The following is a 12,887-nucleotide window of genomic DNA, read 5'->3' as shown; positions in this document are numbered from 1 at the left end:
TGCAAAAACGAAAATAATGCCTAGCAATCCTACAAGCCTTTGCATGTGCAAACCCATGAGCCTTTGCACCAACCTCAGGCCTGTGGAAAGTTGGGAGTCTGGAGGTTTGGAGGGAGCAATTGTGGTGGAGTTTTGTTCTTTTAAAGGGCTTTTCAAGGGTTTCCGGAGGTTTAGAGGTGGTTTGCAGGCTTTTTCAGTGGTCTTCCCCATATATGTGATTTCACTTACCGTAAATGTATGGTGCCTTGGAATGTAACACCCACATAAATAGGGAATTGCTTGTATACAGCTGTCTGCATTCAATTTTTGGGTTTTCCTTTCAAAATATTAAGAAATTTTAATTCTACCCCCTTAAAATATGACAGCATCTTATTTTCCATTAGATGGTTTCTGTTTGGAAAAAAACTGGAGGTTTGTCTCATTAATAGAACATATAGCAGAAGTTCTGACGGACAGGATCCAGCATTGAAAGAAAAACAAGGCAACACTGACTTAATATCTGATTTTTCTGAAAACATTGCTGATGCTACTTCAGAAATCCACAGTTCTCTCTGCCTTAGGGAGTCACAGTCTTCAGAAAGAAACCAAAAAACAAAGGTAATATATATATATTTAGTAATAGCTGGGTGTGTTGACTTGAGTCCCACTGACAGAAGGGACCCAAACCTGCTATCTATAAACCTTTTTGCTTTAAATTATTTAGCATTATATGTATTAAAAGTGTAAAACTAATTTAAAGGTCCACATTGTGGTGGTGGGTTTTTTTATTAATTTTTTTTAACAAATTAAAGCTAATAGTTTTTGTTGACTATACTATACTGTTTTTAATTGTGCTATGTAGCAGTCACTAAGAATGTGAGCTAGAAAATTCCTTACCTCAGTCCTGAACTCACTGTGGGGTGTAATACTACAAATCTAGCCCAGTGGGGCTTACTTCTGAGTACATATGTATAGAATTACCCTGCATGACTGAAATCAAATGCACTTTCCTTTAAGTAAGTCCCATTAAACATAGTAAGCTTTGTTCTGAGAATTCAGGGATTGGATTGCAAAAGGCCTCAAGAGAGGAGGCACTAGATCTTGGTTTCATAACCTACATCAAGATAATGTTGTTCTGGGGAGGTAGCAGGCAGGAAAGTTGTTTGTACTACAGAGAGAATATGTGAAGAACATCAACATTATTTTTTTGTTAATTACAAAGACTGTTCATAAAGTGGAGGATAAACAATGTTAAGAAAACACTACTGCTTATTTTCAGTTGAATTCACCTCTTCCTCTCTCTTTCATTCCTTTCAGTCTGTTCTTTGGGAACGTCGGTCTTTTCCACTAAAGGTTGAAGAAGCAGGTGCTTTACTATGCCAAGATCAGATAACAGATCAGCAAGAGAATTCAGATGCGGCCATCCCCAGTGACTTTGACTGTACCTCACATGCTGCCTTCAGTTTACCAAATAACCAGCCACAAAAGAAAAGCTCTCCCAATGAGCTGGAAGAGTACAACCAAGTTCACTTGGGAATTGGCAGCATGAAAAAACAGAGGTGACAGAAAGTAATGCGGTTATCAAGAAAGCTAACCAAAGTGAAAGAATGTGTAAGGTAAAAATATTTTAATGCTCCTAAAAGTGCTAACAGCTTTTGACTCACAGTATTTTAAATTACAACACCGATTTTGTCTTTTTTATAGTTTTGACAGGCAGGATAAGAGCCCAAGGGATGTAAAGAGTGAATGCTCTTAAACTGCAACCACCTTTGCCTACACATCTGAAAGGAAGACCTATTTTAAATGTACGTATAGTTGCTGTGCAGCAGAATAAGGTTTTCCCCCCATAGCTATGCAACAATTTCAAATGAACACAGAAAAAGCTACCCAAGAAGTTGTTTCTGTAAGTGGCAGGAGCACACAAGTCTACTGTCCTCTTAAGGAATCTGGTTTGCCCAGTGATACATCAAGCACTGTAAATGTGATGAATGGTTACTCAATTCTTACTATAGAAAGACAAAAATCTTTGTGGGGGGAAAAATCAATTGAAATAATCGATTTTCTGAATTTCACAATGGATATATTTCATTTTTGAGTGCCAGGGAAGGACTAAGAATTAGAAATCTATACTTTAGCAACTTAGCATTTTTATTACAACTTATTTTAAACACTTTGCCTAGCCTACAAAAACTATTATATTACACCTGAGCAGATTTCTGAGTATCCATTTCATATTTTGCATTAGCTAAAAACTACAACATTTAAGTAAATGTCAATAATACAATAGCAATGTTTTAGATACTGAGGGAAAACCAAATTATTTTCATACTCAAATTCCAGATTGCAGTGTGTGGAATGTTACCTGCATCCTCCCGTGATGCTAAGTGTTGAAAAGCATCACATTCAGTGATGTTAATGCAATATGACTGTATGCTGCTGTGAAACCAAATAGCTCTTCTGTGAGGAACTGTTGAAGGTTTTAAGAAAAGCCCAATTGTTAAGCAAGCTTTTCTTCAATGCCATGTCCAATTGTAGTCCCCCCTCCCCACCCCGGACTGGAAGTACACTGGATATTGTAAAAATGTTCAGTTGCATTTCTACACTACAGACTGTTAAGATTGTAGCTTACTGCAAATTTGGTTTTTAACTTTTAAAAATACTTTTTGTCCAATGAATTAAATTTTTAATCTTATCTCTGACACAACTATTTTAAATGCAAGTTTTTAAAATTAAAAAATTATTTCTGTACACTACAGTGTGATGTTGATAGATTGAGATGCTGAACAGAAAGATGAACCATGTACCCCTTTAGGAGCTCAGATTTTGTATGTAATATCACAAATCATGATTATGGCATGACATTGTTGGCTTGTCACCAGATATTTGTATAATGGATGATGAGCTGGCTAGTCTTTCCCTATTCTATATCTTCGGATTTTTTTCCAGGCCTGGGTAGCAGTTTGAGAGAAACTGCAGCGCCATGACTAAAGAGTGGCAGTTCTTACTTAGTTTGCCCTTCAAAACTTTTTAAGCAATATGATTACTGCAAGATAATTGAAATAATGTATATAGACAGCACCCTAGAGAATAAATTAGCCAGCTTGTCTTTACTCTTACCACACACCCCACCCCCCAGGCCCAGCCTGATTAGAGTATCCTTAGAATCTGTATACCATGTGTTTGAACCTGTCCTCCTGCTAGCCAGCAGCAGAGTAGACTCTTCCTGGGCATAGCATCTGTCTCCCAAATCTTTTCTAATGCAACACGGTCATGAAAATAGTGCACTTAGGAGCTGGCCAGAACTCTGTTCTTAAATGTGACCAAAATAGCACGAGTAGCAAAGGGTGTGTATTTAAATGAAATAAATTTATTTGGTTCACTCTTAAATCCAACTTCATTTTCTCCCTATAATAAATGGAGAGCTGATCTGCAACCACTCTTAACTCTTTACTGTACTGGTCAAGTTTCTCTGGCTATAATATTTTGAAAGACATACTACAGCTCTCAAAGAACTCTTCTTACAAATTAGTTTGTTGTGTGCGACTTCCATTTATCCAATTGGTCACAACTAAAATGGCTGTATATCTAGCACATTCTGTATTTAGTGTAAAATACTGGATGCCATAACATAATTCACCTGTTTACCTCTGCATACAGCTACTGTACCTGTCCCCAAAAGTATTATTTTACAACCTCCCTTCAGTGTTTCAGATTTGTAGAGGATTAACTTAGGAGTCAGTAATTGGTGACTCTGTCACCTTCTTAGAGATTCTTATATTGTAATATTTTTTCACAAAAGCACCTTCAGTTTAACAGGTGTTAGAGCAAGATTTTAGAGCAATACTGATTACTTTTCATATGCTTGTATTCAGAAATCCCTGTATTTTGCAAGTTCTTGTTTTCTATATAGTTTTTTTTTTTCAAGCAGACTTCCTGCTTCTGCATCTCCCCTTCCCTTTATTTTGTATCCTTAAATTTACAGAGCTTTAAGTGGGACGTGGGTGGTGCTGTGGGTTAAACCACAGAGCCTAGGACTTGCCGATCAGAAGGTCGGCGGTTCAAATCCCAGTGACGGGGTGAGCTCCCGTTGCCCAGTCCCAGCTCTTGCCAACCTGGCAGTTTGAAAGCGGGTCAAAGTGCAAGCAGATAAATAGGTACCGCTCCGGCGGGAAGGTAAATGGCATTTCCGTGCATGCCCAGAAGTGGCTTAGTCCTGCTGGCCACATGACCCGGAAGCTGTATGCCTGCTCCCTTGGCCAATAAAGCGAGATGAGCACCACAACCCCAGAGTCAGTCACGACTGGACCTAATGGTCAGGGGTCCCTTTACATTTACCTTACTAAGTGAACTGGACCAAAAACTAGTTATCAAGATCAGTTACTCTTGTTTATCAGTGTTTATTTTCAAAACATTTAAGTTGTTAAGGAATGAACAAATCTGTGTTGAATGTAGAACAAAATACATTTGTCTTAGATTGCAAGCTGACACATACAATCTTCAAGCAAGAGGCACCCTGATTCTGTAATGCATATTACAAAGTTTTCTGAAATCAAAGAATAGCACTGGACCAATATACTTCCAAGCTGCCAAGATGATATTCTCTGCAGCACAGGAAAACCTGCAGTTTTCCTTTAGCAGCACCATAATTCCACAACATCCCACCCACACATATACAAGAAAGCAGCCCTCCCAAGTCGCAACCTGATTTCATCGGTCAAGGGAACGCTTTTGAGCAGCTTCACAACATACGTTCCTCAGGAGATTAATCACCGCTCTGGGATCATCACTCTTCATTATAGCACTCCCTGACACAATCATATTTGCTCCAGCCTGCAAAGAGGAAAAAGCCAGTTATATTTTAAAAGAAGAACTTACTGCATGTTTATATTCATGAGATGATGTAAAGGAAATACATTCTAGGGCTGTGCTCAAGACAAATTCGGCCTAGTTGGAGGTAACCTTGGATTGCAACAAGTTGGACTGGATGGTTCAGAGTGAGCAATGGTTGTGGGGCACCAAGCAGGAAGCAAGCAGGGTGGGAAAAACTTCCTGCCTGGCTGAAGCCCCCCCCCCATCACAGCTGTAGAGCAGAGGGAGCAGTCCTGCAAGGGGCACCACCTCTGGTCTCAGGGAGGAAAAGGTCTTCTTCCCCCACCCCTCTCCTGGCTATATGTTCAATTAGGATTTGAAAATGCTAATGAAACAAGCCCTGCCCCATATTGGGGTGGTTCCTATGTCAACCTGATGCCCCCCATGGGTCACGGTGACAGGCTGTGAGCAGCCCTAGTACATTCCAATAAGAAATTAAAAGTAACTTGTCAGATCTGCTATTCTAACTTTATATTCTCCTTGCTGCTCATCAGTAGAGAAAGGGCATTCAGAATTTCTCAAAGGTGCAAGAATATTCAACTATTCTGTTTCTGACAGCTGCTAGTCTTACCTCTGCACATTTATGAATGGTATCTGGCCCTACACCACCATCCACTTCAATATCCAAGGAAGGAAACTGTGTTCTCAGCCAATGAACCTAGTTCACAGAAATAACATTATTACCAAGTCACAGGAGCTGTAATCTCTGGTCTCCCTCCAGGTGTGCAAAAACTAGGCATCAATCCTAGTATAACAGCACTCTACTATGAAAACATTCAAAACATTTCCCATAATCCTACTATATTCACAGCTGCTGTACTCAAAATAATAAATGTCCAAATCTACCTTTGGCATCATATCTTCCATGAACTTCTGTCCACCAAATCCAGGTTCCACAGTCATAACTAAGGCCATGTCTATCTGATTGGCCCATGGTGCTAAATATTCTACTGTAGTTCCTGGCTTGATAGCCAAACCAACCTATGGAAACACAATAGATTATTATATATTAACTGAACCTACATCTTGGATTAGAAGTAAATCACTTTTACAAAAGAAAGCTATGACATGATTCCCACTAACTCAACAGTGAACATTTCCTCCTGGGCAAAGGAGATCAGTACCCAGTGTTGTCTTCATAAGTTCATTTTTCTGCCATATCTGCATATGAATAAAAGTTGTTTCCGTGCGCTGCTCTGGTTCGTCAGAAGCGGCTTAGTCATGCTGGCCACATGACCAGGAAGCTGCCTGAGGACAAACGCCGGCTCCCTCAGCCAATAAAGCAAGATGAGCGCCGCAACCCCAGAGTCAGTCACAACTGAACCTAATGGTCAGGGGTCCCTTTACCTTTTAAGCTCTTCAAAACCTAATGTAAGCATTGATTTTACATTTCCAGTGATTAAATAGTATCTTGCGATCTCTTTCCAAATATACAATGCCTCTTTCCAAATATATAATTCAGTTAAAATTGTGCCACCATTACCACACAAAGATGATGAGAGCATTATAAAATTCTTGAACTGTATGGGCATTTGAGGAGAAATGTGCTTGCTGTTTTCCAGGAGTATAGTTTAGATTATACTTGAGTGCACTCAACTCAAGTATAATCTAAATTAGATTGTCAAGACTGTCAAGAAACACAGGCAGTTGCCGAATTGCACATGCCCTTAAGAAATTAGCTGCAGTCTACTACCTAAGGCAGGAGTTCCTAAACTGCGTGTTGCATGAACTCTGAGCCTGCTACAAGAAAAACAGGTAATTAAATGTTCTCAGTAGCCCAAGTGTATAGCCATGGAAGAGACTTTACTCTGTCTATGTGTGGCTCACTGCTCTGCCAAGCCTCATTCCAATCAGACTTGGCTGGGATCAGCTAGTTCTGCATCATCTATGGAGCACTCAAGCACTCCCAATTAAAAAATTGGAATTGGCTATCTTCTGGTGGTTGCCTGCAACATATATACATGGATGAATGGTCTCAGCTTTGTCTCCTTCCAAATTAGAAGAAATGCCCCAAACAAGCAGAAGATGCATGCTCTGTTGAGGGCATTTTTTTAAAAAAAGGTGCTGCAAAAACAAAAAACCAACCAAACAAACACACTAAAAGGGGTTGGGTGTTTTTTGTTTAAGAGTAAAGTATGCTTACAGCTGTAATTCAGACAAAGTGCTTCATCTTTCAGTGGTTTAAGGAAACGCTTACAAAGTAGCCCCAGAAGCTGTTAAACTGTTTAGCGCACCAAACTTCTCACCTTCATCCCATTTTCTCTTATGTCCTTAATGAGTGCCCCTGGATTGTTGGTAGCTTCTATGTGAAAGGTATATTGATTGGCACCTGCTACAGCCATAGGCTTCACCCACTGTTCTGGCTTAGCAACCATCATATGCATATCTAGAAAGAACCAAGTAGATCAGAAACATGAAAACAGCACTACCTCAAGCATGCTCTCACAATTTATACAGCAAAACACGTGCACTTAAACTGCACCCAAATCTTGTTGGAAGCCACAGTGTATGGCTACCTAGAGAGATGCAGCAGAAACCACCTACGGTCCCTCCTCTCAAAATGTAGGCTTTTCAGTGGCCAGCTCTCAATGATTTGTTTAAAAGTCCAACAATGCAGGGGCAAAGAACAAGCATTCTTTAGAGCATTTTGTGCAGGGTTCTGTTCCTGGCATGTCTGTGAAGTGTATATAAGCGGGCCCCACCAGATCCAAAACACGGTGATAGTGCATCAATTGGACGTGCCTAAAATGGTTGCTACCTGTATATGTAGGCCAAGAGCACTTTAAAAAATATTTATTTCTATTCCTTGTGTGTTGCAGAATATGACAGTGTGATGCCAGAGTGTTTAATGTTCTGGCTAAAAGAAATTACTAAAGTGCACTGATTCTACAAATCTCATCACATTTGTTCGCTGTTTTTGTTTCAAAATACCACAGAATCATTAGCAAGAAAATTATTATCAAATAGGTACCGCTCCGACGGGAAGGTAAACGGCGTTTCCGTGCGCTTCTCTGGTTCGCCAGAAGCGGCTCAGTCATGCTGGCCAAATGACCCGGAAGCTGTACTCCGGCTCCCTCGGCCAATAAAGTGAGATGAGCTGCAACCCCGGAGTCGGCCACGACTGGACCTAATGGTCGGGGGTCCCTTTACCTTTACCGTAACTCATGAGAGACATGTTAGCTGAAGCCTTCTAGTACATGATCAAGTGCCAATGCTGGCTGCTAAGAAGGTAAAATGAAACTCCAGTTTTGCTTCTGAGAATCTTCATTCATAGAATCATAGAGTTGGAAGAGACCACAAGGGCCATTGAGTCCAACCCGCTGCCAAGCAGGAAACACCATCAGAGCACTCCTGACATATGGTTGTCAAGCCTCTGCTTAAAGACCTCCAAAGAAGGAGACTCCACCACACTCCTTGGCAGCAAATTCCACTGTCGAACAGCTCTTACTGTCAGGAAGTTCTTCCTAATGTTTAGGTGGAATCTTCTTTCTTGTAGTTTGGATCCATTGCTCCGTGTCCGCTTCTCTGGAGCAGCAGAAAACAACCTTTCTCCCTCCTCTATGTGACATCCTTTTATATATTTGAACATGGCTATCATATCACCCCTTAACCTCCTCTTCTCCAGATGTCTTCTCCTCTTCTCCAGATTCTCCAGATGTCTTCTCCTCTTCTCCAGAATGGCTTGAGGCAGACATTCAAACATTTTTAAAAAACAAATAGCTTACCAAAGAAGGGCTGCTGACCCAGCTGCTTCCGAAGGCTCTCTACAACAGGGTGGCCAAAAGTGATGTTTGGTACAAAATGCCTACCCAATTGGGGGGGAAATAAGAAAGATAATTTATTTTAAGGTTTTGAAAAAATAGTTCTATTTAGTTCTATACTACTATAAGTGTCAGTCAATTTTAGAATGGAAATTGCTTTCAGCTTTGATTTTATACTGCTATCGAGAAATCTTAAACGCCCCACAATTCAGTAAGGTGACTTGCAGCTTACATACATTTAACTTCATAGAATCATAGAGTTGGAAGAGACCACAAGGGCCATCGAGTCCAACCCCCTGCCAAGCAGGAAACACCATCAGAGCACTCCTGACATATGGTTGTCAAGCCTCTGCTTAAAGACCTCCAAAGAAGGAGACTCCACCACACTCCCTGGCAGCAAATTCCACTGTCGAACGGCTCTTACTGTCAGGAAGTTCTTCCTAATGTTTAGGTGGAATCTTCTTTCTTGTAGTTTGGATCCATTGCTCCGTGTCCGCTTCTCTGGAGCAGCAGAAAACAACCTTTCTCCCTCCTCTATGTGACATCCTTTTATATATTTGAACATGGCTATCATATCACCCCTTAACCTCCTCTTCTCCAGGCTAAACATGCCCAGCTCCCTTAGCCGTTCCTCATAAGGCATTGTTTCCAGGCCTTTGACCATTTTGGTTGGCCTCCTCTGGACACGTTCCAGTTTGTCAGTGTCCTTCTTGAACTGTGGTGCCCAGAACTGGACACAGTACTCCAGGTGAGGTCTGACCAGAGCAGAATACAGTGGCACTATTACTTCCCTTGATCTAGATGCTATACACCTATTGATGCAGCCCAGAATTGCATTGGCTTTTTTAGCTGCCGCGTCACACTGTTGGCTCATGTCAAGTTTGTGGTCAACCAAGACTCCTAGATCCTTTTCACATGTACTGCTCTCAAGCCAGGTGTCACCCATCTTGTATTTGTGCCTCTCATTTTTTTTGCCCAAGTGCAATACTTTACATTTCTCCCTGTTAAAATTCATCTTGTTTGTTTTGGCCCAGTTCTCTAATCTGTCAAGGTCGTTTTGAAGTGTGATCCTGTCCTCTGGGGTGTTAGCCACCCCTCCCAGTTCTTGAGGAATTTATACAGACCGTCTAGAGAATTGCAGACTACATACACACCAACACACCTCTCAAACTTCAATAGGGCTTGCATATTCATCTGCACCCTGAAGCATGTTTATACAACCATACACTGAATGAACAGATAAAAGTGAAGACAGAATGCATGACTCTTGCACTGCATTTTCAGACACAATTATGTTTTAGAATACTGTATGTTGTAGAATACTTGTTGTTTTGCTCCAGATGTATGCATGAAGAAATGCATTTGCTGAAACTGGGTTCCTTGCCAATAAAACTTGCACAAATTTTGTTGTGGCTGCTAGAGGAAACCACATTGTAGGTGTACATTCTGAAGTAGTAGTTTCTTTAGAAGCAACAAGAGACGAACATGCACAGTGCCTGCAAACTGTCAACCAAGCCGTAACGGAAAATACAATCTTTTCCCTCACTCAAATATAGTTATACCAAACTTTACTCAGTAAAGTACTGTGGACTGTATTATGGGTAATGAAATTTGCCTTTTACCGGAATGGCAATTCAAAACATTGCTGAAGTACAAAAGACAACTGATGTGCATTTGCCGAGAAGTAGCATTTCTAGTCACAAGATGCCACTCTACCTATGAGATGCCCAGTTATGCCATTCCAATAAAGTGTATTGGATAGTAAGAAAATGTATTATGCCCTCATGCTGTATTCCATTTTAGTTCTACAGCTAGCATATAGCTACTAACTAAAAGCACATTTAAAGATTTTGTATACTTAATATATAATTTTAAAGAAAAAAGCTACACAAGTCACCACTTTTTTTACACTTAACTAATATAACCAAGAATGTTCCCAGTCCTGCAAGGAAGAAGGGAAGGAGCAAATATGTATGTGGTGCTTCCACATAACAATTTATTTATTTGGTGCATGCATGCAGATTTTATGCAGCATTCACACAACATTTTCATCAAAATGCTATCCTATATGATTTTTCCATTTAATGTGGATTAACTATTTCCACAGAAAATCAAAGAACTTTATTAAAAGCTCCATGGAAACAGCAAATTGAAATTAATCAGGGATTAATGTGAAATTAGGGACGCGGGTGGCGCTGTGAGTTAAACCACAGAGCCTAGGACTTGCCGATCAGAAGGTCGGCGGTTCGAATCCCCACGATGGCGTGAGCTCCTGTAGTTCGGTCCCTGCTCCTGCCAACCTAGCAGTTCGAAAGCACGTCAAAGTGCAAGTAGATAAATGGGTACCGCTGCGGCGGGAAGGTAAACGGCGCTTCCGTGCACTGCTCTGGTTTGCCAAAAGCAGCTGGCCACACGACCCCTAATGGTCAGGGGTCCCTTTTCCTTTTTAGATAGATCCAAATAATCAGATTAATGGATTGGGTCAGAATGGGTAGATTAATATATAGGTTGGTTGATTATAAAAAAAATGATTAGCTGATTATATTAAATCGGTTGTTTCTATTAAATACCAGATAAACAAAATCAGTTTAGATGGACTGGATTAGATTAGATTGAAAAAAATAGTCCAGTAGCACTTTAGAGACCATCTAAGTTGTTCTGGGTATAAGCTTTCGTATCTCAAGTGTGCATGCACACAAACGTTTATGCCCAGAACAACTTAGTTGGTCTCAAAGGTGCTACTGGACTATTTTTTAATTTTCAATTTCGACTGCATCAGACCAACCAACACGGCTACCTACCTGAATCTGGATTAGACTGAATGGAGTAGATTATGAGGCAGATTGACTATATTAGATTTGCTAGACTGGAATGCGCATACTCTCTTAATAGGTACTGTATGTCTTAACCAGCCTAAGAAAAAATTAAATCTACAGGACTGTCGCGGGGGGGGGGGGCGCCCGGCATTTTAACCGGAAGCGCGGGCTGCGCGCCCCCCGCCGTGTTCCCCCTCTTTCCGATCCCCCTTTCGTCTCCGCGCCCCCTCCGGGGCGGCCTCCCCTTCGCGGTCCGCGGCGCAGTTACCCGTCCATTACATCCAGGTGCAGGTAGTCGGCTCCGCAATCCACCATCCGGCCGCACTCGGCGCCCAGGGCCGCCAGGTCGCTGTTGAGGATGGAGGGGCCGACGCGGCAGCCGGACGCCATGGCGGAAGGACGGGAGAGCTTCGGCGCGGGGCTTCCGCCCGCCCTCCTGGCCTGGCCGGAAACGAAGGCGCCGGGCGGAAGCGCGCGCCTGATGGGAAATGTAGTCCGCGAGCCCCGCCTCGGCTTGCGGCGCGCCAGTCTCAGAAACCTCGCCGGAAGCCACGCCTCTACTCATCTTTCCCTCAGCTCTGCAGACGGGGTGGAACTACGCATCCCACAAGGCCCCGCGCGCGCCACGTGCCTGCGAATGGAAAACCGCTAATAGGACGAAATGTTTCTTAAGAAGGACAATCAATCGATCAATCCACCTCGGGGGCGGGGCTGGTTGCCGGTGCTCCGGATTGGCCTCTGAGGAGCTGCGCGCGTCGAAGTCAGCCGACCAGCCACTCAGCTCCCGCCTTTCAGTCACCTCATGGTGGGCGGAATTCTATTGGCTGGCTTGGAGGGGGGGGCGACCAGCCAATCGCATGCAAGCGCGCAATCGTTCCCTTCCAATCGAAAGGCCTCCGTTTGGTAGGCGGGGTCCTAATTAGCTGTGGCGGAAGGGAGCGCTGCCTGAAGCGCCGCGTTTGGGCAATAGCGCTCTCTCCAGGTGTGCGGAGCAGCCTGTCTGTGCTCAGGGGGCTTTACCTACTATTATTTGTTAGTTTTGTAATGCAGCTGTGATAAGAATTTTAAAGTCTTCGATATATAATAAATGTTCCTAAGTTCCTAACCAAACACGTACATAGATCAGCACAGGAAGACTGACCTGGAATCATTTTGATTCCCAAACTGAGCAAATGTTTTCTCTGCAAGGTCAAAGGAAAATGGAAAAGCCTCCCCATTGTCTTTTCCTTCAGAAATCCTGTCTTAAGGGTATGTCTGTCTGTGTTTTAATAGGGCGAGCCTGTGACCTGGCCCAGGAACTAAGTATTTATCATTACAAAAGACTGTGAAGGTCTGTATAGTCATTTATACTGAAACAGAATACATGCAATAACTCCCTCCAAAAATGATTCACAAAATAATTTCATAACCATGGCAACATTTCTCTTGATAGATCAAGCCATAGTTGCTAATGGAATTATTA

At 42.1% G+C, this 12,887-nt stretch overlaps 2 protein-coding genes across 13 annotated transcripts in view; one reads left to right on the top strand and one right to left on the bottom strand.

The window, feature by feature from the left end:
• Nucleotides 1-3,412, top strand: part of KANSL1L (KAT8 regulatory NSL complex subunit 1 like) — a 39,538-nt gene extending 36,126 nt beyond the window's left edge. For 3 of the 9 annotated variants that reach the window (XM_083399823.1, XM_083399822.1, XM_083399820.1), the window contains 3 exons: nucleotides 384-597; nucleotides 1,297-1,595; nucleotides 1,684-3,412. In XM_083399823.1, coding sequence (XP_083255949.1) covers nucleotides 384-597; nucleotides 1,297-1,542 — 460 coding nt within the window. In that variant the 3' untranslated portion in view covers nucleotides 1,543-1,595; nucleotides 1,684-3,412. Of the gene's footprint in view, nucleotides 1-383; nucleotides 598-1,296; nucleotides 1,596-1,683 lie in introns of those variants that run through there. The other 6 variants (XM_083399824.1, XM_083399821.1, XM_083399826.1 and 3 more) reach the window with 5 other exon arrangements.
• Nucleotides 3,413-4,360: 948 nt separating this feature from the next.
• Nucleotides 4,361-12,212, bottom strand: RPE (ribulose-5-phosphate-3-epimerase). 4 transcript variants are annotated; one of them, XM_083400095.1, is made up of 6 exons: nucleotides 11,694-12,212; nucleotides 8,574-8,653; nucleotides 7,095-7,234; nucleotides 5,695-5,829; nucleotides 5,420-5,506; nucleotides 4,361-4,809 (listed from the first exon to the last, which is right to left on the bottom strand). In XM_083400095.1, the coding sequence occupies exons 1-6, from the start codon at nucleotides 11,813-11,815 to the stop codon at nucleotides 4,687-4,689; spliced, it is 687 nt and encodes a 228-aa protein (XP_083256221.1). In that variant the 5' UTR covers nucleotides 11,816-12,212; the 3' UTR covers nucleotides 4,361-4,686. The 4 variants fall into 4 exon arrangements, with proteins under 4 accessions (XP_083256221.1, XP_083256223.1, XP_083256224.1 ...); XM_083400097.1 differs by having other exon boundaries at nucleotides 11,705-11,856; XM_083400098.1 differs by lacking the exon at nucleotides 11,694-12,212 and adding an exon at nucleotides 11,411-11,572.
• Nucleotides 12,213-12,887: the final 675 nt, after the last annotated feature.

The sequence above is a fragment of the Podarcis tiliguerta genome, assembly GCF_965153285.1.
Source record: "Podarcis tiliguerta genome assembly, chromosome: 1".
Taxonomy (NCBI): Eukaryota; Metazoa; Chordata; class Lepidosauria; order Squamata; family Lacertidae; genus Podarcis; species Podarcis tiliguerta.
Note: the sequence above shows the minus strand (reverse complement) of the source record. Positions and strands in the feature narration are given on the sequence as shown.